A 20,752-nucleotide genomic window follows, 5' to 3' on the forward strand; every position below is an offset into this window, starting at 1 on the left:
ACGCTGACCGCTCATGGGCATCAGGGGAAGGCGTTTGGCGTAAAATGAATTTTGTGTATCAGAGTATTTACAAAACTGGCAACATTGTTGAACTTTCACGATCATCAAGACGAGGAAATACCTGTCTTGTTTTGTTGTTTTTTTTGCTCCGAAAACCGTTCGTTTTGATCTCTAATGAGATTCTAATTGTCTTTAGATATTTTTCCATTTCCAAGTAGCAGCTTATGCATATTATTGTTTACATAGTGTTGAACGCGATTGCTCATGACTGGTGTGTTAAGTAACTAAAAAATGGTGAGTTTATATCGCACAATATGTCAAGTGACTGTACTATTGTGTTGCTGTGAATTAGCTCGTGCAACAGGTGAGCTACATGCGTTTTACATATTTTCTTTCATATATTGTCTTCTTTCTTTGTTGTGCAGACATTCCAAAGACACCTGACCTCTATGCATTTTACTCCCAACATGGTATCAAAGGCACAGTTAAAATCATGTATAGCTTGCAGGAAAATGGCCCTGAGAATGTTAACAACACAAAAGGAACCATTATGTTTGAGCTAGACAGTCATATGGATGTTGAACCAGCATCTTATACCTGGGCGGTTTTTGACTTACCAGTTGAATATACTCAACCAATTGCCTGTGACAAGGGGTACCTTGGAGAAAAGTAATGGCTATGACTATATGCTGTATTTTCAGTTGCTTTAACAGATCATTCTTTAATTTATCAAGGGTTTTAGATCTTACTTCTTTGTTTGGCCAGGTGACTTTGCCTTCCCTCAATTTTACTGTAGACTTCAACACAAGCCTTATTAATATAATGGGATCCACTTCATTGTGGGGAAGGACTCTCATTTTTGAAGGCCCAAACACATTATGTGCTACCGTTATGGTATAAGATGCATTCTTTTTCATTATACCTGTGTTTCTGAATTATCTTTTGAGATTTTCGAAATATAGCCAAAAGAAGGCCTTAAAGTTGCTGCTGCTCGATTATCTTCACCAGTGGCAGGATCAGTGACTGTAATGTCTTGGTCAGTTGGGGATGAGGTAGATACCCGTATACTGACGGATTTGTACCATGTCACAGGAGACGGCACCGCCTCAAACCACGTTTGGAAGTTATTGGTCACAGACGTTCTGGACACGAAGCAAGGTGATTATTTGGTTAATTTCTTATGCAAACATCAAAATTAATTACCATTTTCTCTTATACAAACCTGGTTACCTTTTTCAGATCGAGATCGTGGAGACTGCAACGCGCTCCAGTTTCTCTATGACCCAGATTCTCGTTCGGGAGAAGGGTGTTCTCCACAAGCACCTCAAAACTGCAAACAGGGTGATTTGTCGGGTCGATTTGGACTAGTTCGCTCAGCGTCAAAACCAGGAGGAGGTTAGTCTCCCCATCGAAATTTTTTAGAACGAAGCTTTAGTTTTTTTTTTTTCTTTTTCAACTGCGAATACCCACAGGTTTTGGAGGTGGATCTCGCCGCGCATTTCGCGATCCTCTTTTGTTCCTTCCTGATTTGAACGGTCCTCGTTCTCTTTACATGGTTCTCTTCGATAAGGAGTTGCCCGATGTTGTCTTGGCTTGCGGAAGGTTTCGTGAACTTCGTCCGAGGAAAGCGCGAGCTTTTTTCGCTCAAAAAGGCGTACGAGGTGAAATCGTTCTTGAGCAAAGGAGTCACATCGATCCTACCCATGTACTTGTTAATATAACAGGTAAGTTCTCTCACATAATGGCTTCTATTGTTCTTTCATTGACCAAGTTCTTTATTGAACAGGATTGGCTTCGTTAGCTGGAGGTTTCCATATCCATGAGTATCCAGTTCCTATTCCAAGAGTTCCAGGTGAAAAAGTATGTAGCGCTACTGCCAATCATTACAACCCTTGGGGCTGGGTTCCGGCCGAGAGCCCTCCACCAGGTCGTGGTACCGGTGAAATGTACGAACTTGGCGACTTAAGTGGAAAATTCGGAATATTAACAGGACTCACTACGCTCGAAAACGACGTGGTAGATACTACGCTACCACTTTTTGGACCATATAGTGTACAGGGGCGTGGTTTGGTCATTCATCTGGCTTCCGATGGCTCTCGTTGGGTCTGCACCAACGTTGAACCTGTTGGTGTGAAAATGACCACAGCAGTAGCAATTTTCCGGTATCCTCTAGGAGGTAGGTTATTTCCGCAAAACATTCTAACTAAAGGTGATAAATTTAGGGCTTTTTCCCTTTTCGAAAAAGGCCGCGTATTTTTACGCCAGGCAACGGAGGATCCACTATCTGAGACTATGGTCTACGTCGAATCCCTCATCTACAGTGACGGCAGCGTCAATGGCACCAACAACCATCAACTTGAGATACATACAAATTTACCTGGAGTAGATTTTCATGATTGGCAATCAAGATGTCAGTCGACAGGGACAGTTTATAATCCTTTCAAAGTAGAGATCGAAATTTTGCATAATTTGTTTTTGATGACAAGCATCTTAAAGAAATGTTTACCTCTTCCTAGATTAACGAAAAAAACGCGAGAGATTGTAACGTGGACACGCAACGCAGGTGCGTCGTTGGTGATTTGACCATGAAACACGGCCGGTTAGTGATTGCTGGGTTAGCCAGCGAGGTCAAAACAACACAGCGCCTCTTCACAGATGTCAATTTACCGTTGTCTGGCCCGCAATCAATCGTTGGACGTTCCATTGTGATCCTTGATGACAATTCCCCCAAACAGAGAGGCAATCGTCTCGCCTGCACACCGTAAGTCAGCGTGGCAACAATTTTTTACTTAAGCAATTCATTTTATGGCTTTTCGATCAGGATAATGTATTACCATCGTCACAAAACTGTGGTAAAGGACTGGTTTGGCAACGGACTGGCTACGCCAATTGAAGGAAAGGTAGAAATTATTCAAGAGACCGAGTTCAGTAGTTCGTCAATCCAAATGGATTTGACAGGATTGCGTGGTGAAGTTGGAAAATATGGAATTTATTCGGTAACTAGTTTTTTCCAACTTCCAGTAAAATAGCGACTGCATCACTGATCAAAACTATTTCTAGGCTCCGGTAAAAGTCGATTTACAATTTCCCTGCACTGAATCAGTGCTTGGCTTGCCGCACAACCCTTTGAATATTAGTGTGGGATCAGGTATTCAAGCTGGAACGTCGGATCAATACCCCGTTGGAGATTTGAGCTCAAAATTTGGTCAATTGGATGGATTCAGTGTAATTCATTCTGTTTTTAATGACACTAATATGCCTCTCTATGGAGCAACGTCGATCGTCGGCCGTAGCTTCGTGCTGAATCGAGCTCGAGACAATGAAAGGTAACTCAGACTAGGCGATTTTCGAGGTAAACATGGCTTTGTAATGTTCACCACGCTTTAAAATTCTAGATGGGCTTGTGGAACAATGGGATGGGGATTCTCCCCATCAGAGGCATCGGAAATTCGAGCAATTGCATCCTTTCATCACCCTGGAGGTTTTTTAACTGGATACGTGCGAATGGTACTCAGTTGATTCGTTTATATGTTCTGTTTGCATGTTCGATTCCTATCTTAAAATATTTCATGCCATTTATGCAGAGTCAAGTAGTATATCACGATGGTTCTGCCACTGATACTGTGATAGAAGTTTTCTTGAGGCATCCTGGTAGGCAAAACACACGCAATCAATTAACCATAACACGAAATCATCGATGGGCAGTATATGTCAATCCCGTCGGAGTGGACGCGGCCGTAGCTCCAGTTGATACCCGCTGTGTTGCTTCTGGTTACATGTGGAACCCGTCTTTCGTTCAGCTTACAGCGCCAGTAGTCGCTGACCAAAGAAATGTAAGTTATTGTTTTATGCAGTAGTGAAATGAAAAACGAATTAAACTTTTCTCTGTTACCTTTTTGCAGGAGGAGGTATACCACCAAGAGTGTCAACCTCATGTACCTTATCGTTGCATGATCGGTGATCTTTCAGGTCGTTTGGGTCCTATTGATGTAGGTACCGGAAGATACGTATTTTCAGATAAAAATCTCCCGTTACGTAAGTAGATGAAATGTTGTGTCTTTAATTTAGTTATTGACTCTTTCCAATTCACTGAATAGATGGGAAATATTCGGTGCTTGGGCGTTCATTGATCGTCTTCTCTCCTGATGGTGGACGAGACAAATTTGCGTGTGCCAACATCGAACCAGATAGTGATATCTTCAAATTTATTGTTATTCGTAAACCCCGCAAATTTGTAGCGTAAGTTATTCTACGCGTCCGAGTCGTCCAACAAGTGCTGATGGAATCATTTTTTAGTTCTGAATTCGTAGAAGACGTCCGTAGGGTGCTCGGAGTTCCTCCATGGATGCTTCTAGTTGACACACGTCATACAAGAAATATTCAGAACGACCGCTGCGTCCAATTCAAAGTCCATTTTTACGGCCCTGTCGCTACACGAATTGAACAAGATTTAAGTCAGCTACTTTCCAGAGGACAGCTCGATTCACCCACTATCCAGGTCCATGGCTCTCATGTCGACCCCAAACGATCGAAGACCATCCCGTATCATGTTTGTGACGAGAGCGATAATGGTAATTGACTTGGAAATTCAGCGTTACTAAGTTTATCGTAATTTTTCTCGTACTAACAGCTCATCGACAGTCTTCAAGTGACACTTCGGCCGCTACTTCGGTTTCGTTTGCAGCAGTGCTGCTCGTCTTGACGATTCCGCTCATCATTTTTACATGAACTCTCCGTCCTTATTCCACTCTTAATCGAATCTCTTAGGTTGTGATACATATCGGTAGCTTTTAGATTTTTAACATTCTTGTTTATCAAGTTTGATGATGCAGGTATGATGACTATCAACATATTTTATGTATTCATCTAATAATAGTACGTATAACTTGAAAATGTGGAAGATGAAAAAGTGCTAATAGCCGGCATTGATGAGTCCAGCCAAAGCACTTTGGAATCCGGCATTGTAGTCAAGTGCAACCTATATTTGGTGTGCATTAATATAATGTTTAAACATCAATTACAGTTTGACGAAAAATTACCTCGTTCGATCTGTAATCGTCTCGAGCGTCGTTGTAGTTGTCGTTTATGTCAGGTCCTCCAACGAGAGCACCTTCCAGGACTTGGCCGTTGGGGTTGGGGCTGTTGTACTCATTCCATCCGCAAGGAGCTGGTGCGTCGGGACATGAACTGTTTTGAAAGAATTATCATTCAACATTTTATCAGAGGTTTAATTGAAGCTTCATGTTTTTATGCCACAGAAAAACACTACTTACGCTCCTCTATGATGGCATTTCACTGGCGGGTTGTTTCCAAATCCAACTACAAAGCTGCGACCAGTGGAGCCCAGGGCGTAATCAACTTGTTGTTTGGCGAAAGCTTTGTAAGCCGCTGCATTGCCGATACCAGAATCTGCCACCAAAAGGCATCCAAATGCAGCGTTGGCTGCATGACGGAGGCTTCCCCATTCGTTGATGAAGACAAGGCCTTTGGGTGTCCTACGTTCACTGTTCATCCAGAAGTCGCAATGGGCCTGGGCAGACGTCTTGTACTTCTGGTCACCAAGGATGCGGGAAAGAAGAACTGAAATTCCTGCCATTTTGTTGTCCCAGTCGAAAAAGGTCTGAACAAAAGTGCCGTAGCCGAATTGATTCCAGAAGTTTGCGGCGTCAGTCTTGTAGGTTTGCTCATTTGTAGCAAGCGCAAGCATGGCAGCAGCAAATGTCAACTCGTCTTCATAAGCGTATGCGCTATTGGTAATTTTTTTTTTACATTGATTTAGTTATGCGGAACAATTTCTTTACCACTTTTAAACCTTTGGTTGCTTACCGATAATAGGCGCCGGCATCGGAGATTGAGTTGGAATAGATACCTCTATAATTCTTGGCAAAGTCATATAGCTGCTTAGCAACATTCAGGAGATTAGCTGAATATGTGGCATCCGAGCTACCGATTGCGACAGAAGCAGCGGCTAGAGCAGAGGCGTAGTTTGCAGCTAAATCGCTACCCGGTTGGCTGGTGCTAATCGCGTATGAAGGACGGACTTGGCCAGCGGGCCAGTCTTCTGGTCTGCCCCAATAAGCATGGTCTTCGCCGCCATTACCAGCTTGTCCGTAAACTTTACCTTGGTCCAATTTTGTCGCCTAGACATTTACATAGTCCCGTACGGTATTGTATGTAAACCTCTTCCGTTTTATTTTGAAATACTTTAAATTTGAATTCACCTTCAAGATCCAATCAGCTCCCCAACGAAGGGCAGCCAGACCATTGTCAAGCTCTCCAGCTGCCTGGTAAGCGCTTCTGTAATCGATCATACCCCTACACCAAGGAGAAAATGTTTTTAGCGCTCTTATTGTATAGATTAAATACGTGGAAAATACCATGCAAGAAAAATCATAGAGTGAGCAAAGGGGAAACCGAATTTGACGTGATCTCCAGCTAAATTGACCCAAATGGAAACAATGATACATTAGTTGATCGAAGAATATCAACTACCCTATCCGGACAGGAAAATTTACCGTCAAAATAGCCACCGGACAGGTCAACGCCAACATCTGAACCATCGTTAAGGAAAGTATCTCCTCTCCAATCAATTCGGTTATTAGTAAGCCTTCCCGACCGCTGTGCTTCGTAAAACAAAATGGACTTTTTCAAAGCCAAGTTGTAATCATATTGAGCACTGACAAGCCCCAGCGTAGAAATGGCGACAAGAATTAGCAATGCCTGTGTTATTACAAATAGTTGCATAACTATTAGGTACGAAAAATTATTAAAGAAAAAAAAGCGGAAACCAAACGTACCTTCATTTTAATACTTGGGTAACGACTTTCCGAACTGTGTTCGAAACTGGTTAACCTAATGATAGACCTTCAGCTTTCAAGCGCTTATATATGTGTCGAGCGTTATCGTCTCGAACTGTTTTTGTGCAGTACATTTATTTTTATACTTTGCTCAAAACGCAGTTTTGCTAGATAAATCTAGATTGTAAATAATTGTTAAATTTGTGGTTGCTGTTCGAGCTTATAGGGTAAATCTCTTTCATCGGATAAGGTAGGAAAATGCAGATATTTGGCCAAATTTACCTCATTGACCGTTTGACGTACCAATTATGTAAGTATGTATTTCATGATTTAGTAGAATAGCACACGTGTAAACTATGCGCCCTGTGTGGGTATATCTTTGTCTTATCGTGACGACCTTTCCTCGTTAGATCATGTGTAGTGCACGTGAAGTTATCACGCTAGAAAAAACCACACTGTTGTTTAATTAAACTTTGTATACACTGAAAAAGTCAACATAATTATCATCCCCTGTGTATTATGGCTTAATGTAGGTGGCTACACGTTGGTGCACAAATAGTAACTTAAACTCATGATCTCTTTAATTCACTGACGTCGAGGCACTTTCGTATGTGTAGTTGCTGTCTAATCCATTTATGATTTTCAAGTTGGTTTTAATGTCTTAATTGCAATACGACGTAAAACGTTAGCTTGGGTAATGCTAGCGAAATGTTAAGTTAAATTCAAATTTTTCTCTTTTCTTTTGTCGAATGATGCATAATTCACTCCTTATATTAAATTATTAATCATGTAAAAGTAGTGACATGTGATTTTACTTATAGTCACCAAAGCTTTTCGGAGTACAAATTTGATGTTTTAAAATTTAAATCTATACAAATCTCTGTGAAGTTGAAATCGCCTTGACGGAACGTATTACGCGTGATTTTCGAAGTAGCATATTTGTCTAATAGTCCATTTGGGTACCGCATCCAGTATCATGGCCGTGGACTCCTGGTGCTCGGCTTTTCTATTACCACTAATATCTTTCTATTACAGCACTTGTCGGAAGAAGGAATAGATCGGAAATTTGGAATCGGAAAGAATATTGGCAAGAAGCACAGCTGAACCATATGGTTGATTTGGCAGCGTAGCATTGGTGAGTTGTTCATTTCTGCTTTTGACGTTTACCTCATATACCGGTTAGACTTGCGAGTTAATGTCAATTCCAGCGACGTTTTTGGAATTCCTGTTGAACAGTCATTTAATTTGAGAAAGAAAAAAGATGCATACTTTTTTGACTAGAGGAAATGCGCTATTAACGTTCACGCTTAGTGTTCTAGCTGGGCTCACTTTCTTTTGCTTCCTATCGACCGCCCTAAATGCGTATTCGGCCACAGCAACCATTGACACTGTGAAAGTGCTAGTGTGAGTTTAAATGGATCCTTAAATCTATTGAAGATTTTGTAGAATTGAGCTTTTATTTTTGTTTCTAGTAAAAATGTGCCTGATTATAGTGCACAGAAAGAGAAGCAAGATCTTGGATACCTGATGTTTGATCTCCAGGCTGATCTAAATCCTCTCTTCAACTGGAATGCCAAACAGTTGTTTGTCTTTCTGATGGCTGAATATGAAACTGCTGATAACAAACTGAACCAGGTAACTATCTTCTTGCTATAATATAAAATAAACTTATTTTTTAAAATTACCTATGGCACCATAGGTTGTGCTGTGGGATAAAATTATTCAACGAGGAGAAAATGCCAATCTTGACATGAAGAATATGAATACAAATTACTATTTTTGGGATGATGGGAATGGACTAAGAGGGAACCCAAATGTAACTCTTACTTTATCCTGGAATGTTATTCCAAATGCTGGAATGCTTTCCATTGTGAGGGGCTCAGGTTCACATACATTTAGTTTCCCAAATGAGTATACAAATGTAAGAGCTCAGTAAATATAAAACTATTTTCTGTTACGTATACTGTAATACCAAAAATTGCAAGTTCTTTGTTTACATGGGGCAATGGTGAGGTGTTCGTGGGAATGGGACAATGTCTTTCACATTTGGTATCTTTAGCAAATAAGAAATAAGTCTCTCTACACCCATCCCAAAACCACCAGTTGGAGGTCCTCCAAATCTTCTCAGATCGAGGTACCAATTCAGTGTTTCTGCTAGGCTTTGCATTTCTAGTCGTCTCTTAAGGACTGAGTGTCGATTCTCTCGTAAACTTCCTCCGCATAATTCCCCTACTCCTGGTACCAGTAAATCAACACAAGACACCTAGGTAAAAGCAAAAGAATGGGGCAACGTTTAATTGGTAGAATACTAATAGAATGTATACCAGACTGTTATCGTCTTCTGTGGTCCGCATATAAAAGGGTTTTATTTTTGCTGGCCAGTCGACAACAAAAACTGGGCCTCCGATATGTTTGACAAGAAACAACTCGTGTTCCGATCCGATGTCTGCTCCGTCTCGAGGAGACTTTTTAAACAAACTTTTATTTTCCAGTAGTAATTCCAAAGCTTGTCTATAGGTAATTGTAGAAAAGTCTGTTTTTAACAGGTCATCCAGTGATTCCTTGGAGACAAATAAGATTGATTACAGACTAGTATGTGGAATAGTATGTCACTCAAAAACCTCCAGATTTTCTTTGTAATATACTCCCACCGTAGCTAAATCTTGTTTTCCGTGCTCCAGAAGGCTTCTAGCGGATTGCTTTACTAAGCCTTCAACTGTTGAGAGAATGGGCTGCAAATCACTACAAAAGGCTATTTCTGCTTCTAGCATTCTAAATTCTGCTAGATGTCTCCGAGTTCGCGAATTTTCGGAACGAAAGGTAGGACCCATTGTGAAAACTTTGGAAATTCCCCTGGATAGGTGAATACACTTCAAGATTTAAGATATCATAAAACTAATTTACAAGCACTATACCCTGCCATGGCCTCTAGATGTAGTTGACCTGAAACTGTCAGATACACTCTCTTGTTAAAGTAGGATTCTTCTAGCTTTTCATCATTACCCATTTCACGACACAGTTCTTCAGAAGCAGGTCGTACAAGAAAGACTTCACCTGCTCCTTCACAGTCATTTGAAGTAAGAATTGGTGTAGAGACACTGACAAAACCATCTTGAATCAAGGTATTATGCAGTGTGGTAGTTATTAGGCTCGATAACCGGAGGATTGCTGAATATATAGTGGTTTTTGGTCTAAGATGAATGTGTTGCCTGACATATTCTGGTGGGTAGATTTTTCGTGGACCAAACGGGAAGCAATCCACATCTAGTCTGCCCACCACTTCTAGATTTTCAGCTTTGACTTCTATAGGTTGGTTGACTTTAGGACTCTGCACTACTGTGCCCCTTACCACAACAGCTGAATTGAAGCTGCAGTCTTCCTGACAGAGTGACGATGGGATTATGACTTGTATTTGTTCAGCTGAGCCATCACCAATATGCATGAAGGTATTTTCTTTTTGCCTTCTTAATGATTTCACCCATCCCTGGATGTAAATAAATAGATTTAAAGTAAAATACCTTTGGGAATAACAAGTGATTTCAAACTTGTGTTACTTTAACTAAAACGTTCGAACCCACTAGGTGATCTTGAAGCAATGACTTTACGGAAACGGCGACATCGGATTTTAATCTGCTGAAATTTATTTTTGAAGCAACTGACGTTTTATTAGAGAATAATCGGTTAAGTACGAATTGAAATTTTATGTTTTTAAAAGCTGCCATTATCAATTGGCTTCCAAAGCAACGCCATCTGCTATTCTATTTTATCAACGCGACTTCGGTTTAAAGATCCCATTTACTATTTGATCCGATAGGTGCCATGATTAACATGCGACAGCACGAAGCAAAGTAAAGAGCGCTATTTGGAATGAGAAGGCTATCCGTTTCAAACTTTATCATTTAGCTCATTTTATAATTTTTCCTTCAAACACTATAAGACGAACGGAAATATCAATTTGATTTTCATGAAATTCATTCAATTTCGAATCGAAATGTATGTTCCACGGAGAAAAACAAAGTGTCGCTAACAGCACTTTATTTTCTTTTATTTTCAAGACGGCTGGTTTAAGAAGAACACCAATAGCAGAATTGAAATCAGCATCGCTAGCATTGTGTCACGCTAGCGCTGTAGCATACTGGCGCGCGAGTAATGGTTTCCATTCGCACACACGCTAATTTTATATTTTAGATTATTCAAAAACTATAAACTCTACGTAAAAATAGATTTCATATTCGTGTTTCTTGTTAAATTTTGAATAAGAATCATATATTGTTATCTAGATTTGTGATATTATTTTCTAACAGGAAAAAATTTTAAGCCCGAGAATATAAGCCCGAGAAGGCTATATAGCCTATGGCAATCCGTTTTACACACAAAAAAAAAAATTTCGCCAAAAAAAAAAAAATCACACTTTTTTCTTTTTTTCCGACACGTAGCCATCTACCGCTCAGACCCGTTATTACTGGCGTAGGCAATTTCAGTCCATTAGATGCCATTCGCAGTTAGTTCAGTAGCGTGGATGGAGAATAACGAGTGGCTGGAGGAACAATTGAAAAATGAATAAGATAATACAACAAAAGGATGGTAAGTATAAACATTATTATATTGGTTTTCAGTTATTAATTATTGTTTATTAGATCAAATTATGAAGCTGCATGCCCAATTATTGGAACAACACAAAATATTAGATAACAGCAAAGCTAAGGATGGTAAGGCCTAATACGTAATGATTCTATTTATTTGCTTTTATACATTTGTGTTTTGTAGCTCAAATTTTGAGTCTACAAGCTCAGCTAGGGGAAAAGAACAAATTGGAACAGAACAGTTTCCAAACAGTGAAGGATGTTTTTCCAAACTCATCCCTAACTGAACATGAGGATGAATTGGCATTAGGCGAACACAGTCAGGTACCTAAACTTTTCAAATAAGAATTCAAAATAAGTATAGAATTTTAACAAACAATTATTTATTGTTTAGTTATTCAGTCTACCACCTGACAGTGTGTTAAAGTTAAATTCTGTTAGTGCTGCACTAAAAGAATTGTTAGTAATTAGTCCATGCAGCGAAGGAAGTGAACAATTGTGGGACCGTATTTGGGCTGAAAATGGGTGTGGTATGGAAACCCAGAAATAGCATGAGTTCAACATAAAACATGAATTAGGTACTTTTCGTTTTTTTGTCTATCGAAAAAGTATTTTTAATGCTATTATTTTGCATTCACAGAATTTTAGTGGGGGATCAAGTCAAGTCTGGAAGTGTTACAGGATGGAAGAGTGAGCCTGCAGTTGAAAAACACTGAAAGTACATTACCATTAAGGTATGAGGTAAAGTAATAGAGTATGCAAATTGTCTAATGAGAAGTACCATCTTGTGTGAATGAATCCTTTGTAACAGCAATCCTTTATAGTTCTGTCACAGCTAGAAGCCTCAAATAATTTTGCTTCTCTTGCTAAAGAACAACTTGTCCTTTACGTTCAGAGTGTTGGTGAAGCTGGGTACTTAAATGGCCCTAAAGATGTTTCATTTCGTTGGCATTGCAGCGATGAACATCATACATGGACTCTTTAGGTATGAAAGGAATTTTCTTGAAAATTTTTTGAATTTATGACAAAGCATTTCTCCTGCTTTTTGCCAACCATGTCTAATCTAAAAAAAAAAAATTTATCCAATAGGAAAGGATTTTCAGCATACTGGGAACACAACTATCAACAATGCAACATTCTAGGGGTGTTATTTTATCATTCAAGAGCCTTATACAATGATTTTCATCTGCAATTTGTATGGCCTTTCCCAAGCTTCTGCCAGAAGTTGAATCTATAAGTCATGTAAGTCACATGAGCAACAATTGAGATGCTTAATGGTGTTGTTTTTCTTTTCTCAGTGTAGGTTAATAGTAACATTGGATCTGAAAAAATTCTTGGTTGGGGCATGACACTGAATAAATTGTAATGATTGGATGGATGACATGACATTTCTATACTTAATTTGGATTCCCGAGACGGTATTTTATATTTAAAAAATTGAAGTGCATATCTGGGCTCCCTTCCTTTCCGTAGCCCCGTTTCCCCTTGACTCGTAATAAGCCCGTAGGGGGTCATGCCCCTACTGTACGGTATATATAAAAACAACATATACCGAGGTTTGGAGGGCTCTGGCCGGAAAGGGGACGTGGATGTCCGCTTAGTCCGATGATGTGTTCACGGAGGGCTCTGTGGCTACCCACAAATCCGAACTAAAGGTTAATCGCTACTGTAAAAATGTTCCAAATCTTCAGCTCTTCTTCCGGCTTCTCTTAGCCAATCACCGGGTAATCTCCCCGGTGGGTCAACAAGGCAGTGTCTCCCCCTGCCTGGGTTGACGGCAACTTTTGAAAGGGCTATTGTGCCTTTTTAAAGTTGCAAAAATAATTGTGGTGTGCAGAGAATTGTCAATAAAATTTTTTTTATAAAATATTTTTTGCAAAATTCGTTTCTTGCATTGTCTGTGTTAGCTGTATTCACACATTACATATATCAACTTTTTTTTTTTGCTTTGCTTTATTTGTTTTTGTCACCTTTGATGGTAGGCATTGTTTCCATTAGTTTATCGTTTATCTGTAAGTATTCAATTATTATTTATTGCACTCCTTGAATTCTTCAACTTAGATTCAAGGAACAACGTGTAATATCTGGATATTTTTTGAAGTAATTTTGTATTTTGTTTTACTCGTATGGGAACCGATCCCCAGACATTCAGCGTGCAACGCCGATGCTCTAACATTGAGCCACGAGATATATCTAAATATTTTATTATCGCATATCATGTTATCGTCTAGGATGTTTATGCAGTCTTTCACAAGTATATATTTATCTTTCTTCTGGTTTCATAAGTTTCATAGCTCTGTGGTATAGCCTTTAGCTGCGATACTTGTTACCCTGGGTTCAAACCTCAGTAGATGTGTAAAAATGAAGTAGAATAAATGTAGTAGAGTATATTGCAGGATTGCTTTTCAGTTTTATTCTAAGTGTAAATGCAAGTCCACAAGTGACTAGAAAAAAGCCAACTTGACATCATATGATTCATGGCTCATTGGTAGAGCATCGGCGCGGTATGCCGAACATGTAGGGTTCGATCCTTGGATAATAATAGAATGCTTACAGATAAACGTTAAACCAATGGAAACAATACTTACCATCAAAGGTGACAAAAACAAATAAAGCAAAGCAAAAAAAAAAAGTTGATATATGTAATGTGTGAATACAGCTAACACAGACAATGCAAGAAACGAATTTTGCAAAAAATATTTTATAAAAAAAATTTTATTGACAATTCTCTGCACACCACAATTATTTTTGCAACTTTAAAAAGGCACAATAGCCCTTTCAAAAGTTGCCGTCAACCCAGGCAGGGGGAGACACTGCCTTGTTGACCCACCGGGGAGATTACCCGGTGATTGGCTAAGAGAAGCCGGAAGAAGAGCTGAAGATTTGGAACATTTTTACAGGAGCGATTAACCTTTAGTTCGGATTTGTGGGTAGCCACAGAGCCCTCCGTGAACACATCATCGGACTAAGCGGACATCCACGTCCCCTTTCCGGCCAGAGCCCTCCAAACCTCGGTATATGTTGTTTTTATATATACCGTACAGTAGGGGCATGACCCCCTACGGGCTTATTACGAGTCAAGGGGAAACGGGGCTACGGAAAGGAAGGGAGCCCAGATATGCACTTCAATTTTTTAAATATAAAATACCGTCTCGGGAATCCAAATTAAGTATAGAAATGTCATGTCATCCATCCAATCATTACAATTTATTCAGTGTCATGCCCCAACCAAGAATTTTTTCAGATCCAATGTTACTATTAACCTACACTGAGAAAAGAAAAACAACACCATTAAGCATCTCAATTGTTGCTCATGTGACTTACATGACTTATAGATTCAACTTCTGGCAGAAGCTTGGGAAAGGCCATACAAATTGTAGATGAAAATCATTGTATAAGGCTCTTGAATGATAAAATAACACCCCTAGAATGTTGCATTGTTGATAGTTGTGTTCCCAGTATGCTGAAAATTCTTTCCTATTGGATAAATTTTTTTTTGTAGATTAGACATGGTTGGCAAAAAGGAGGAGACAAGCTTCATCATAAATTAAAAAAATTTTCAAGAAAACTCCTTTCATACCTAAAGAGTCCATGTATGATGTTCATCGCTGCAATGCCAGTGAAGTGAAACATCTTTAGGGCCATTTAAGTACCCAGCTTCACCAACACTCTGAGCGTAAAGGACAAGTTGTTCTTTAGCAAGGGAAGCAGAATTATTTGAGGCTTCTAGCTGTGACAGAACTATAAAGGATTGCTGTTGTACCGGATTCATTAACACAAGATGGTACTTCTCATTAGACAATTTGCATTACTCTATTACTTTACCTCACACCTTAACGGAAATGCACGCTCAGTGTTTTTTCAACTACAGGCTGACTCTTCCATCCTGTAACACTTCCAGACTTGACTTGATCCCCCCACTAAAATTCTGTGAATGCAAAATAATAGCATTAAAAATACTTTTTCGATAGACAAAGAACGGGGAAGTACCTAATCCATGTTTTAGGTTGAACTCGTGCTATTTCTGGGTTTCCGTACCACACCCATTTTTGGCCCAAATACAGTCCCACAATTGTTCAGTTCCATCGCTGCATGGACTGATTACGAACAATAATTGAGCCTGCAGGTTCATAATTAGAGCTAAAAAACAATAATTAATAATTGAAAACTAATATAATAATCTTTGTACTTACCATCCTTATCTTTTATTATCTTATCCATTTTAACATATTTTTCTCCAGCCACACGTTATTCTCCATCCACGCTACTCAATTAACTGCGAATGGCATCCAATGGACTGAAATTGCCTACATGCCAGTAATAACGAGTCTGAGCGGTAGATGGCTACGTGTCGGAAAAAAAGTAAAAAGTGTGATTTTTTTTTTTTTGGCGAATTTTTTTTTTTTTTTGGGGGTAAAACGGATTGCCATAATAGCCTTCTTACTTTTTCAATTTTGGCAAAATTTTATATTTCGCTTTAAATACATAGTTTCGATGCAGAATTTTACCGGCATCACGAATATGCGGTTGGTTTTTTTCATTAGGTTAATATTTTTTTATTAAAACGTAAAAAACCGTGAAGTTGGGTTTAAAAAATAAGCCCGACAAAATATGTCCGACTTTTTCATTTTACCACCATTTTGCCGCTAGATGGTGTAGTACGTTCCCTATAAATTTCCACAAATAAATGTTGTCGAATTTTAGTTCAAAAATCGATGCCAAGATGTCACTTGCGTTTGTGCAATTTACCCTGAAACGTTTTGTTTGTTCTTAAACGAAATCTGCTATTAATATTATTTCGGTATTAGTGGTTGATATTTGTGTGAATAGAGAGGGCAGAAGTTGAAGAACATAAGCTCCGTTTTAAAATGGGTTGCTGTTGTTCAACTGATAAAGATTCCAACCAGGTTTGTTTACAGGAATATTTGCTTGTTTATGTCTTATACGCCCCCTAATTCTTAAAATCTTCGTGTTTACGTATCAGAATGGAGAAATCAACGAAAGAACTCACTTGCTAGGGAATCCAGTGAGCAATAACACACCTATTCAGAGAACACCGTAGTAACTGAATTTTTAAACTACCATTTCTGCTGTACTAAAATTGACATGTTCTTTTGAAAATAGTGATGGTCTGCGATATCCAGGATCTGTTCCAAAACCAACTGACGAACAGTCTGCTTTGAACAAAATACTGCAGCAAACTGCCACGTATTGATAAGTTGTTTCAATTTTACATTCATTATATAAAGTATCTTCTTTTTTTTTTTTAAAGAAATGTAATTGATGTTGCGGCTCTTGATTCACATAACCTGGAGCAGCATGAGTATGTTGAAAGAGCCAGGCAATATATCCAGAAAGCCCAAGCTGCTCAACCAGTATTACAGTCAAAATACAGCAAGCTCATCCTTTCTAAAAGCTCAGGTATGTCTACATGCAGAAGTTAAAGAGGAAATACATTATTTTGTTTTTGAATGTTGGCAGTTTTGAAGGATGTACCTGCAATTGATAATTTGCTGATTGATTCTCCCATTTGTGTTATGGACTATCACATGATGATCAAGAATTCAGCCAAAATTTCCAAAGCATTAGATGACATTCACATTGAGCATAAGGAAGATTTAGTAGTTCCATTTGCTATTCCCTAACAATGATTTTAAAACTGACTAACTTTCATTGATTATCTGACTTCGAAAGTGTGATGTTGCTAAAATCTAATGTTCTATTAAACATGGGAAATACATTGTTTAACACCAAATTTTAGTTCTGTAAAAAAGTGTCTTTGTTTGGATTAAAATATGAAGTTCAGATTATATTGCTGACAAAATACAATTAAAATTGTGGAAGATAAGACTTGAATTTCATTGCTGAAGTTATTTTTTCATAAATTTTGGTGTTTTGGGAATGGTGAGAATCTCACCATCTGCCTTTTTTATTTCTATGCATTTGAAATGCCGTATCGGATTGGCAACAAAGTTAGTTTCTTCCCGCATCCGCGCCGCTAGCTCTGCTTCTTTCTGGAGTTTTTCTTGCTCACGCTATAAGGCAAAAAAGATCAAATGAATAGAAAGATAAACCACTTTTATCATGCTTCATTTATTTACCCTGAGTTTATGCACTTCTTTTTCTTGTTCTCGTTCTTTCAAAAACTGATCAAAGTTTTTCCTTTCGGCAGCTCGTTTTCCCGTTGTCAAAGAAAACTCGACAACGTCCGTAATATTGTGTTGGCTATGGTCTAATTTTACTTTGAATGGCTCCTTAGTGAGAACTTTTGCTGGTTGTGCCTTGAACTGTGCAGCCTTACGTTCTTCTAAACGCAAGTCTGCCAACTGAACAATAAAATTCGAAGAGCTGTCGTTATTGTCAAAGACTATTCTTTTGTATAGATATACCTGAGTAAGAAATTTTTCTTTCTTTGAGATACCGAGAGTGTCACAACTGAGTTGAAATGGCGCGGGCCGTGTTGCGATGAGGGTTGGTCGCTCAGGAATGACAGGATGTGAAAAATTTGGACAAGGGTTAGCGTGAAATTCTCTTTGCTTGCGCTCCTCTTGCACAACCTACCAGGAACGCTGCGTAAGTTTCTGGTGTAAAGTGTTTATATATTCAAGGAAGTTACCTTTTCAATTTTTTTTTCTTTGCGACGCTGTAAAAGTTTGTCACGATCTTCGAAACTAAACGGTTCAACGACAGTTGACTTCAATCGTTCTCCGGTAGATGTAAGTGAGCCATTGGAAGAACTGCGACCGGCTGTTAAACTTCCATTAGACTGAACGCGGCAAGTGATTTCAATTAGTTACTCATGTACACTTCGTTTGTAAATAAAAACCTACTCTTGAACGCTGTCTTCTCTCCCTCCACGAATATAAAGATGCTTTACCAGCTTCGCTGAATTTAGGTGTCTGAGGCACGGTCGTCGGAATAACTTGTTTTCGTTCCCCAGATGGAGCCTCGAATTTTGGAGCAGGTTTGGCATGGAACTTAAAATCATTTCCTTCTGATTCGCGAGGAGGAACGTTCTGTTGTTTCATGGCTTATGTTAGATAAATAGAGAAAAAAAACGAGCAGCAACATATTTACCTCTTTCTTATGACATTCAGTAAGATGGAATGGTTCAATTGTTGTTGATTTGACTCCTTTTTTTGCAGGCAACACCGGAGGTTTAAAAACTTTTTCATCTACACCATGGGCTTTAAACTGGCTCCTTAAGTCGCAATTATACGAAATTATTTTCGAGACAAAATGACAGTAAAACATTGAAAAATAATTATAAAAAATATAAATATATAATAAAAATTTTATGAACATAGTAATTTAGAACAATTTTTAAGTAAAAGTAAAACTAATAAATTACATACTTTTTCATTTCTTCTAGCTCATTTTGTTCTTTTTCTTCACGGCTTAAAACATGAACAGGGCGATGGCGTTTCGCTGCCATAAGCTGAGGGGTATGCGCCTCCGTTGAACGCATTTCGACTCTCTAATCGTTTGTAAACACTATTGTTTTGCAGCTATTAAGATATTCAAAAGCTATTACCTCCACCATTCGATAAACTTCTCCGTGTCGAGATGAATGAAAACGCTCTGGCGTTTTCTTCTGCCAATTCTGAACACCTTCAGCCATGCTTGGGTTCGACGGGGCAGTCTGCACTATTTTTTTTTTTGACTCAGTTAAATTAAATGGTACTGGTTTCGTAACTTTCAGTATATCATGGGACTGAAAAAATTATCAGAACAATACAGTAAGTTACTGCAATTTCTGTCAGTTACAATATTACATTATTTTTTACTTTGACAGGATTGTAAGATCTCAAACCACCAATAAAATACTTATCAGAATCATCGCTGGGTTTCACTCCTTGGGCTTTTATGGCAGGTTTTTTAAAAACACTGCAATCACCAGATAAATTTTTTAAATGGAACCAATTGTAATGAAGTGTAAAATAACATACTTCACACTATTTGGAGCAACTGGACTTTGTTGTTTCCGATGAAATAATGGCCTGCTTCCAACTGAGCGTGACCTGCGTCTAATTACTGGATATTCTTTCTCTTCTTCCTGAACAGATGATATCTGCTCATTCCACAACACTGTTGCTCTGTCATCATCTTCATCATGAGGAGTAACATCTTCATACACTGTGTCATCTGCCTTTGCTACATAGAACAATAACTAAACCATAAGGGTACTGTTAAATGCTACAATTTTATACCAAAAAAGTATTGGTCAGCTTGCTCGGAGTCATCATCTTTCACAGCCGATGGCAAATCGCAATAGTGTTGTGGTGCATTAAAATCCCAAGTGCTGTCTTCATCCATCATGTCTGCAGGGAAATGGTTTTGTCTAGAAGAAGATGTAACAGAAAAAGCTATTACCTCAAAAATTGAGAAAATGAAACCTAATATGAATAATTAGTAGTTTGTTACGGAAATACTTCAATGGTTGAAAAGGCTATTTATACGTTTCACGACAAGACGAAGCCGGGATGTTTTCCTGCTTCACAGAAAAGTTTGAATGTCTGAACTGACCGTTGATCACTTCCTATAGGTTGTTGCATTTAGGAGTCGACTCTCGCGAGGTTGAAACTTTTGTCGTTGGACTCCACTGGTGTTGCAGCCTTGCAATTTGTAGTTGGGTTCTAGGTTTTTTCAGTTGTGATTAAAATGAAAATTTTTTCAAAGAAATAAATTCCTAGTATATTATATATTCATGGACCTTTAAAAAAATTATGATGAAAAAAATAATAATTTCTCTAACAGGGCTTTTGCCTTTGAATGCTGGCAGACTCTGGCTGATGACTAGGAATTGACCCCGATTGATTGTAATCGGGTAAACCATTCTGGTGCGATCTGTTGCGGACTTACGGTCCTTTTAAAACAGATCACCTCGTTGCGGTTCTTCTGATGCACACCAATACAAGCTGCCGCCATTTTAAAGATAGCAACTTAACAATAACAACTGATGTTGAAGTTATCTGTTGACTTTATTTAGCACTTTTGCAATTTTAGAAACTTGGAAACATATTATATGGAATTGTAATGTTCTCTTAGTTTAGCTATCTTTATGATATGGGAATTTTGGCAATGTCCATTGTCAATTCTATACTTAGCAGCCATTTGTTACATGACTATTGTCCTATTCATTTACTCCTTGTTGTCGGGGTAGAGAGCGTGTAACCGGGTTTTGGATCTGGGTTCCTTTTCCGTTTTGCCCGGCCCGGCTTCAACCACTCGATTTATGCAGGAACATAAACGAATTTTCTCCCCGATCAAACCCCATTCTACCCGACTACCACGATTTTTACCCCGAAACCATACCACCTTCTTTTAAAATGGCATCGGGCCTTTCGGGTATCACCCGATTTTTGCCCACCC

General features: G+C 38.8%; 7 protein-coding genes and 1 long non-coding RNA gene across 8 annotated transcripts; 4 read left to right on the forward strand and 4 right to left on the reverse strand.

The window, feature by feature from the left end:
* Positions 1 to 152: 152 nt before the first annotated feature.
* Positions 153 to 5,038, forward strand: LOC130696814 (uncharacterized). The gene is made up of 17 exons (XM_057519923.2): positions 153 to 364; positions 426 to 669; positions 735 to 894; positions 963 to 1,158; positions 1,240 to 1,395; positions 1,473 to 1,724; positions 1,787 to 2,176; positions 2,246 to 2,445; positions 2,517 to 2,761; positions 2,822 to 2,996; positions 3,061 to 3,326; positions 3,396 to 3,507; positions 3,585 to 3,833; positions 3,903 to 4,035; positions 4,098 to 4,239; positions 4,297 to 4,571; positions 4,631 to 5,038. Exons 1-17 carry the CDS (start codon positions 292 to 294, stop codon positions 4,726 to 4,728), a joined length of 3,366 nt encoding a protein of 1,121 aa, XP_057375906.1. The 5' UTR covers positions 153 to 291; the 3' UTR covers positions 4,729 to 5,038.
* On the reverse strand, positions 4,839 to 6,951 carry LOC130696830 (endoglucanase A-like). The gene is made up of 8 exons (XM_057519948.2): positions 6,798 to 6,951; positions 6,516 to 6,720; positions 6,378 to 6,435; positions 6,222 to 6,315; positions 5,827 to 6,140; positions 5,274 to 5,747; positions 5,040 to 5,187; positions 4,839 to 4,978 (listed from the first exon to the last, which is right to left on the reverse strand). Exons 1-8 carry the CDS (start codon positions 6,801 to 6,803, stop codon positions 4,913 to 4,915), a joined length of 1,365 nt encoding a protein of 454 aa, XP_057375931.1. The 5' UTR covers positions 6,804 to 6,951; the 3' UTR covers positions 4,839 to 4,912.
* Positions 6,952 to 7,931: 980 nt separating this feature from the next.
* On the forward strand, positions 7,932 to 8,755 carry LOC130696839 (signal peptidase complex subunit 3-like). Its single transcript, XM_057519963.1, has 3 exons — positions 7,932 to 8,201; positions 8,270 to 8,432; positions 8,497 to 8,755. The coding sequence occupies exons 1-3, from the start codon at positions 8,059 to 8,061 to the stop codon at positions 8,731 to 8,733; spliced, it is 543 nt and encodes a 180-aa protein (XP_057375946.1). The 5' UTR covers positions 7,932 to 8,058; the 3' UTR covers positions 8,734 to 8,755.
* Positions 8,756 to 8,768: 13 nt separating this feature from the next.
* On the reverse strand, positions 8,769 to 10,528 carry LOC130696826 (probable asparagine--tRNA ligase, mitochondrial). The gene is made up of 5 exons (XM_057519942.2): positions 10,352 to 10,528; positions 9,713 to 10,281; positions 9,419 to 9,650; positions 9,122 to 9,358; positions 8,769 to 9,060 (listed from the first exon to the last, which is right to left on the reverse strand). The coding sequence occupies exons 1-5, from the start codon at positions 10,517 to 10,519 to the stop codon at positions 8,791 to 8,793; spliced, it is 1,476 nt and encodes a 491-aa protein (XP_057375925.1). The 5' UTR covers positions 10,520 to 10,528; the 3' UTR covers positions 8,769 to 8,790.
* Positions 10,529 to 11,346: 818 nt separating this feature from the next.
* On the forward strand, positions 11,347 to 12,189 carry LOC130696844 (uncharacterized). Its single transcript, XM_059495395.1, has 4 exons — positions 11,347 to 11,506; positions 11,565 to 11,704; positions 11,775 to 11,958; positions 12,021 to 12,189. Exons 1-3 carry the CDS (start codon positions 11,443 to 11,445, stop codon positions 11,928 to 11,930), a joined length of 360 nt encoding a protein of 119 aa, XP_059351378.1. The 5' UTR covers positions 11,347 to 11,442; the 3' UTR covers positions 11,931 to 11,958; positions 12,021 to 12,189.
* A 2,949-nt stretch (positions 12,190 to 15,138) lies between these two features.
* Positions 15,139 to 15,651, reverse strand: LOC130696856 (uncharacterized). The gene is made up of 3 exons (XR_009002728.2): positions 15,574 to 15,651; positions 15,371 to 15,520; positions 15,139 to 15,308 (listed from the first exon to the last, which is right to left on the reverse strand). It is a non-coding gene; the product is annotated as an uncharacterized LOC130696856 (long non-coding RNA).
* A 474-nt stretch (positions 15,652 to 16,125) lies between these two features.
* LOC130696840 (ragulator complex protein LAMTOR1-like) lies at positions 16,126 to 17,135 on the forward strand. The gene is made up of 5 exons (XM_057519964.2): positions 16,126 to 16,287; positions 16,365 to 16,441; positions 16,505 to 16,588; positions 16,653 to 16,801; positions 16,862 to 17,135. The coding sequence occupies exons 1-5, from the start codon at positions 16,249 to 16,251 to the stop codon at positions 17,023 to 17,025; spliced, it is 513 nt and encodes a 170-aa protein (XP_057375947.1). The 5' UTR covers positions 16,126 to 16,248; the 3' UTR covers positions 17,026 to 17,135.
* Positions 17,136 to 19,958, reverse strand: LOC130696823 (targeting protein for Xklp2-like). The gene is made up of 12 exons (XM_057519937.2): positions 19,813 to 19,958; positions 19,591 to 19,721; positions 19,330 to 19,534; positions 19,168 to 19,267; positions 18,915 to 19,094; positions 18,736 to 18,857; positions 18,458 to 18,581; positions 18,211 to 18,396; positions 17,997 to 18,146; positions 17,770 to 17,937; positions 17,482 to 17,706; positions 17,136 to 17,415 (listed from the first exon to the last, which is right to left on the reverse strand). The coding sequence occupies exons 2-12, from the start codon at positions 19,697 to 19,699 to the stop codon at positions 17,251 to 17,253; spliced, it is 1,734 nt and encodes a 577-aa protein (XP_057375920.1). The 5' UTR covers positions 19,700 to 19,721; positions 19,813 to 19,958; the 3' UTR covers positions 17,136 to 17,250.
* Between the last annotated feature and the right edge of the window lie 794 nt (positions 19,959 to 20,752).

The sequence above is a fragment of the Daphnia carinata genome, chromosome 5, assembly GCF_022539665.2.
Source record: "Daphnia carinata strain CSIRO-1 chromosome 5, CSIRO_AGI_Dcar_HiC_V3, whole genome shotgun sequence".
Taxonomy (NCBI): domain Eukaryota; kingdom Metazoa; phylum Arthropoda; class Branchiopoda; order Diplostraca; family Daphniidae; genus Daphnia; species Daphnia carinata.

What these genes read in the sequence shown, in the direction of transcription:
- LOC130696823 (XM_057519937.2), bottom strand. Translation starts at nt 19,699, where the DNA reads ATGATGGATGAAGACAGCACTTGGGATTTTAATGCACCACAACACTAT. An exon ending in AAGAAAAAAAAATTGAAAAG is followed by an intron (nt 17,938 to 17,996) that starts GTAACTTCCTTG and finishes CGTTCCTGGTAG; the next exon opens with GTTGTGCAAGAGGAGCGCAA. An exon ending in AAGAAGTGCATAAACTCAGG is followed by an intron (nt 17,416 to 17,481) that starts GTAAATAAATGA and finishes TTTGCCTTATAG; the next exon opens with CGTGAGCAAGAAAAACTCCA.
- LOC130696844 (XM_059495395.1), top strand. Translation starts at nt 11,443, where the DNA reads ATGAAGCTGCATGCCCAATTATTGGAACAACACAAAATATTAGATAAC. An exon ending in TAACAGCAAAGCTAAGGATG is followed by an intron (nt 11,507 to 11,564) that starts GTAAGGCCTAAT and finishes TGTGTTTTGTAG; the next exon opens with CTCAAATTTTGAGTCTACAA. An exon ending in CATTAGGCGAACACAGTCAG is followed by an intron (nt 11,705 to 11,774) that starts GTACCTAAACTT and finishes TTTATTGTTTAG; the next exon opens with TTATTCAGTCTACCACCTGA.
- LOC130696839 (XM_057519963.1), top strand. Translation starts at nt 8,059, where the DNA reads ATGCATACTTTTTTGACTAGAGGAAATGCGCTATTAACGTTCACGCTT. An exon ending in GACACTGTGAAAGTGCTAGT is followed by an intron (nt 8,202 to 8,269) that starts GTGAGTTTAAAT and finishes TTTTGTTTCTAG; the next exon opens with TAAAAATGTGCCTGATTATA. An exon ending in CTGATAACAAACTGAACCAG is followed by an intron (nt 8,433 to 8,496) that starts GTAACTATCTTC and finishes ATGGCACCATAG; the next exon opens with GTTGTGCTGTGGGATAAAAT.
- LOC130696830 (XM_057519948.2), bottom strand. An exon ending in GATGCCGGCGCCTATTATCG is followed by an intron (nt 5,748 to 5,826) that starts GTAAGCAACCAA and finishes AATTACCAATAG; the next exon opens with CGCATACGCTTATGAAGACG. An exon ending in ACGATTACAGATCGAACGAG is followed by an intron (nt 4,979 to 5,039) that starts GTAATTTTTCGT and finishes CACCAAATATAG; the next exon opens with GTTGCACTTGACTACAATGC.
- LOC130696814 (XM_057519923.2), top strand. Translation starts at nt 292, where the DNA reads ATGGTGAGTTTATATCGCACAATATGTCAAGTGACTGTACTATTGTGT. An exon ending in AAGGGGTACCTTGGAGAAAA is followed by an intron (nt 670 to 734) that starts GTAATGGCTATG and finishes TAATTTATCAAG; the next exon opens with GGTTTTAGATCTTACTTCTT. An exon ending in CAGTTTATAATCCTTTCAAA is followed by an intron (nt 2,446 to 2,516) that starts GTAGAGATCGAA and finishes ACCTCTTCCTAG; the next exon opens with ATTAACGAAAAAAACGCGAG.
- LOC130696826 (XM_057519942.2), bottom strand. Translation starts at nt 10,519, where the DNA reads ATGGCAGCTTTTAAAAACATAAAATTTCAATTCGTACTTAACCGATTA. An exon ending in GTTCGAACGTTTTAGTTAAA is followed by an intron (nt 10,282 to 10,351) that starts GTAACACAAGTT and finishes ATTTACATCCAG; the next exon opens with GGATGGGTGAAATCATTAAG. An exon ending in ATTACAAAGAAAATCTGGAG is followed by an intron (nt 9,359 to 9,418) that starts GTTTTTGAGTGA and finishes TTTGTCTCCAAG; the next exon opens with GAATCACTGGATGACCTGTT.
- LOC130696840 (XM_057519964.2), top strand. Translation starts at nt 16,249, where the DNA reads ATGGGTTGCTGTTGTTCAACTGATAAAGATTCCAACCAG. An exon ending in CTGATAAAGATTCCAACCAG is followed by an intron (nt 16,288 to 16,364) that starts GTTTGTTTACAG and finishes TTTACGTATCAG; the next exon opens with AATGGAGAAATCAACGAAAG. An exon ending in CATCCTTTCTAAAAGCTCAG is followed by an intron (nt 16,802 to 16,861) that starts GTATGTCTACAT and finishes GAATGTTGGCAG; the next exon opens with TTTTGAAGGATGTACCTGCA.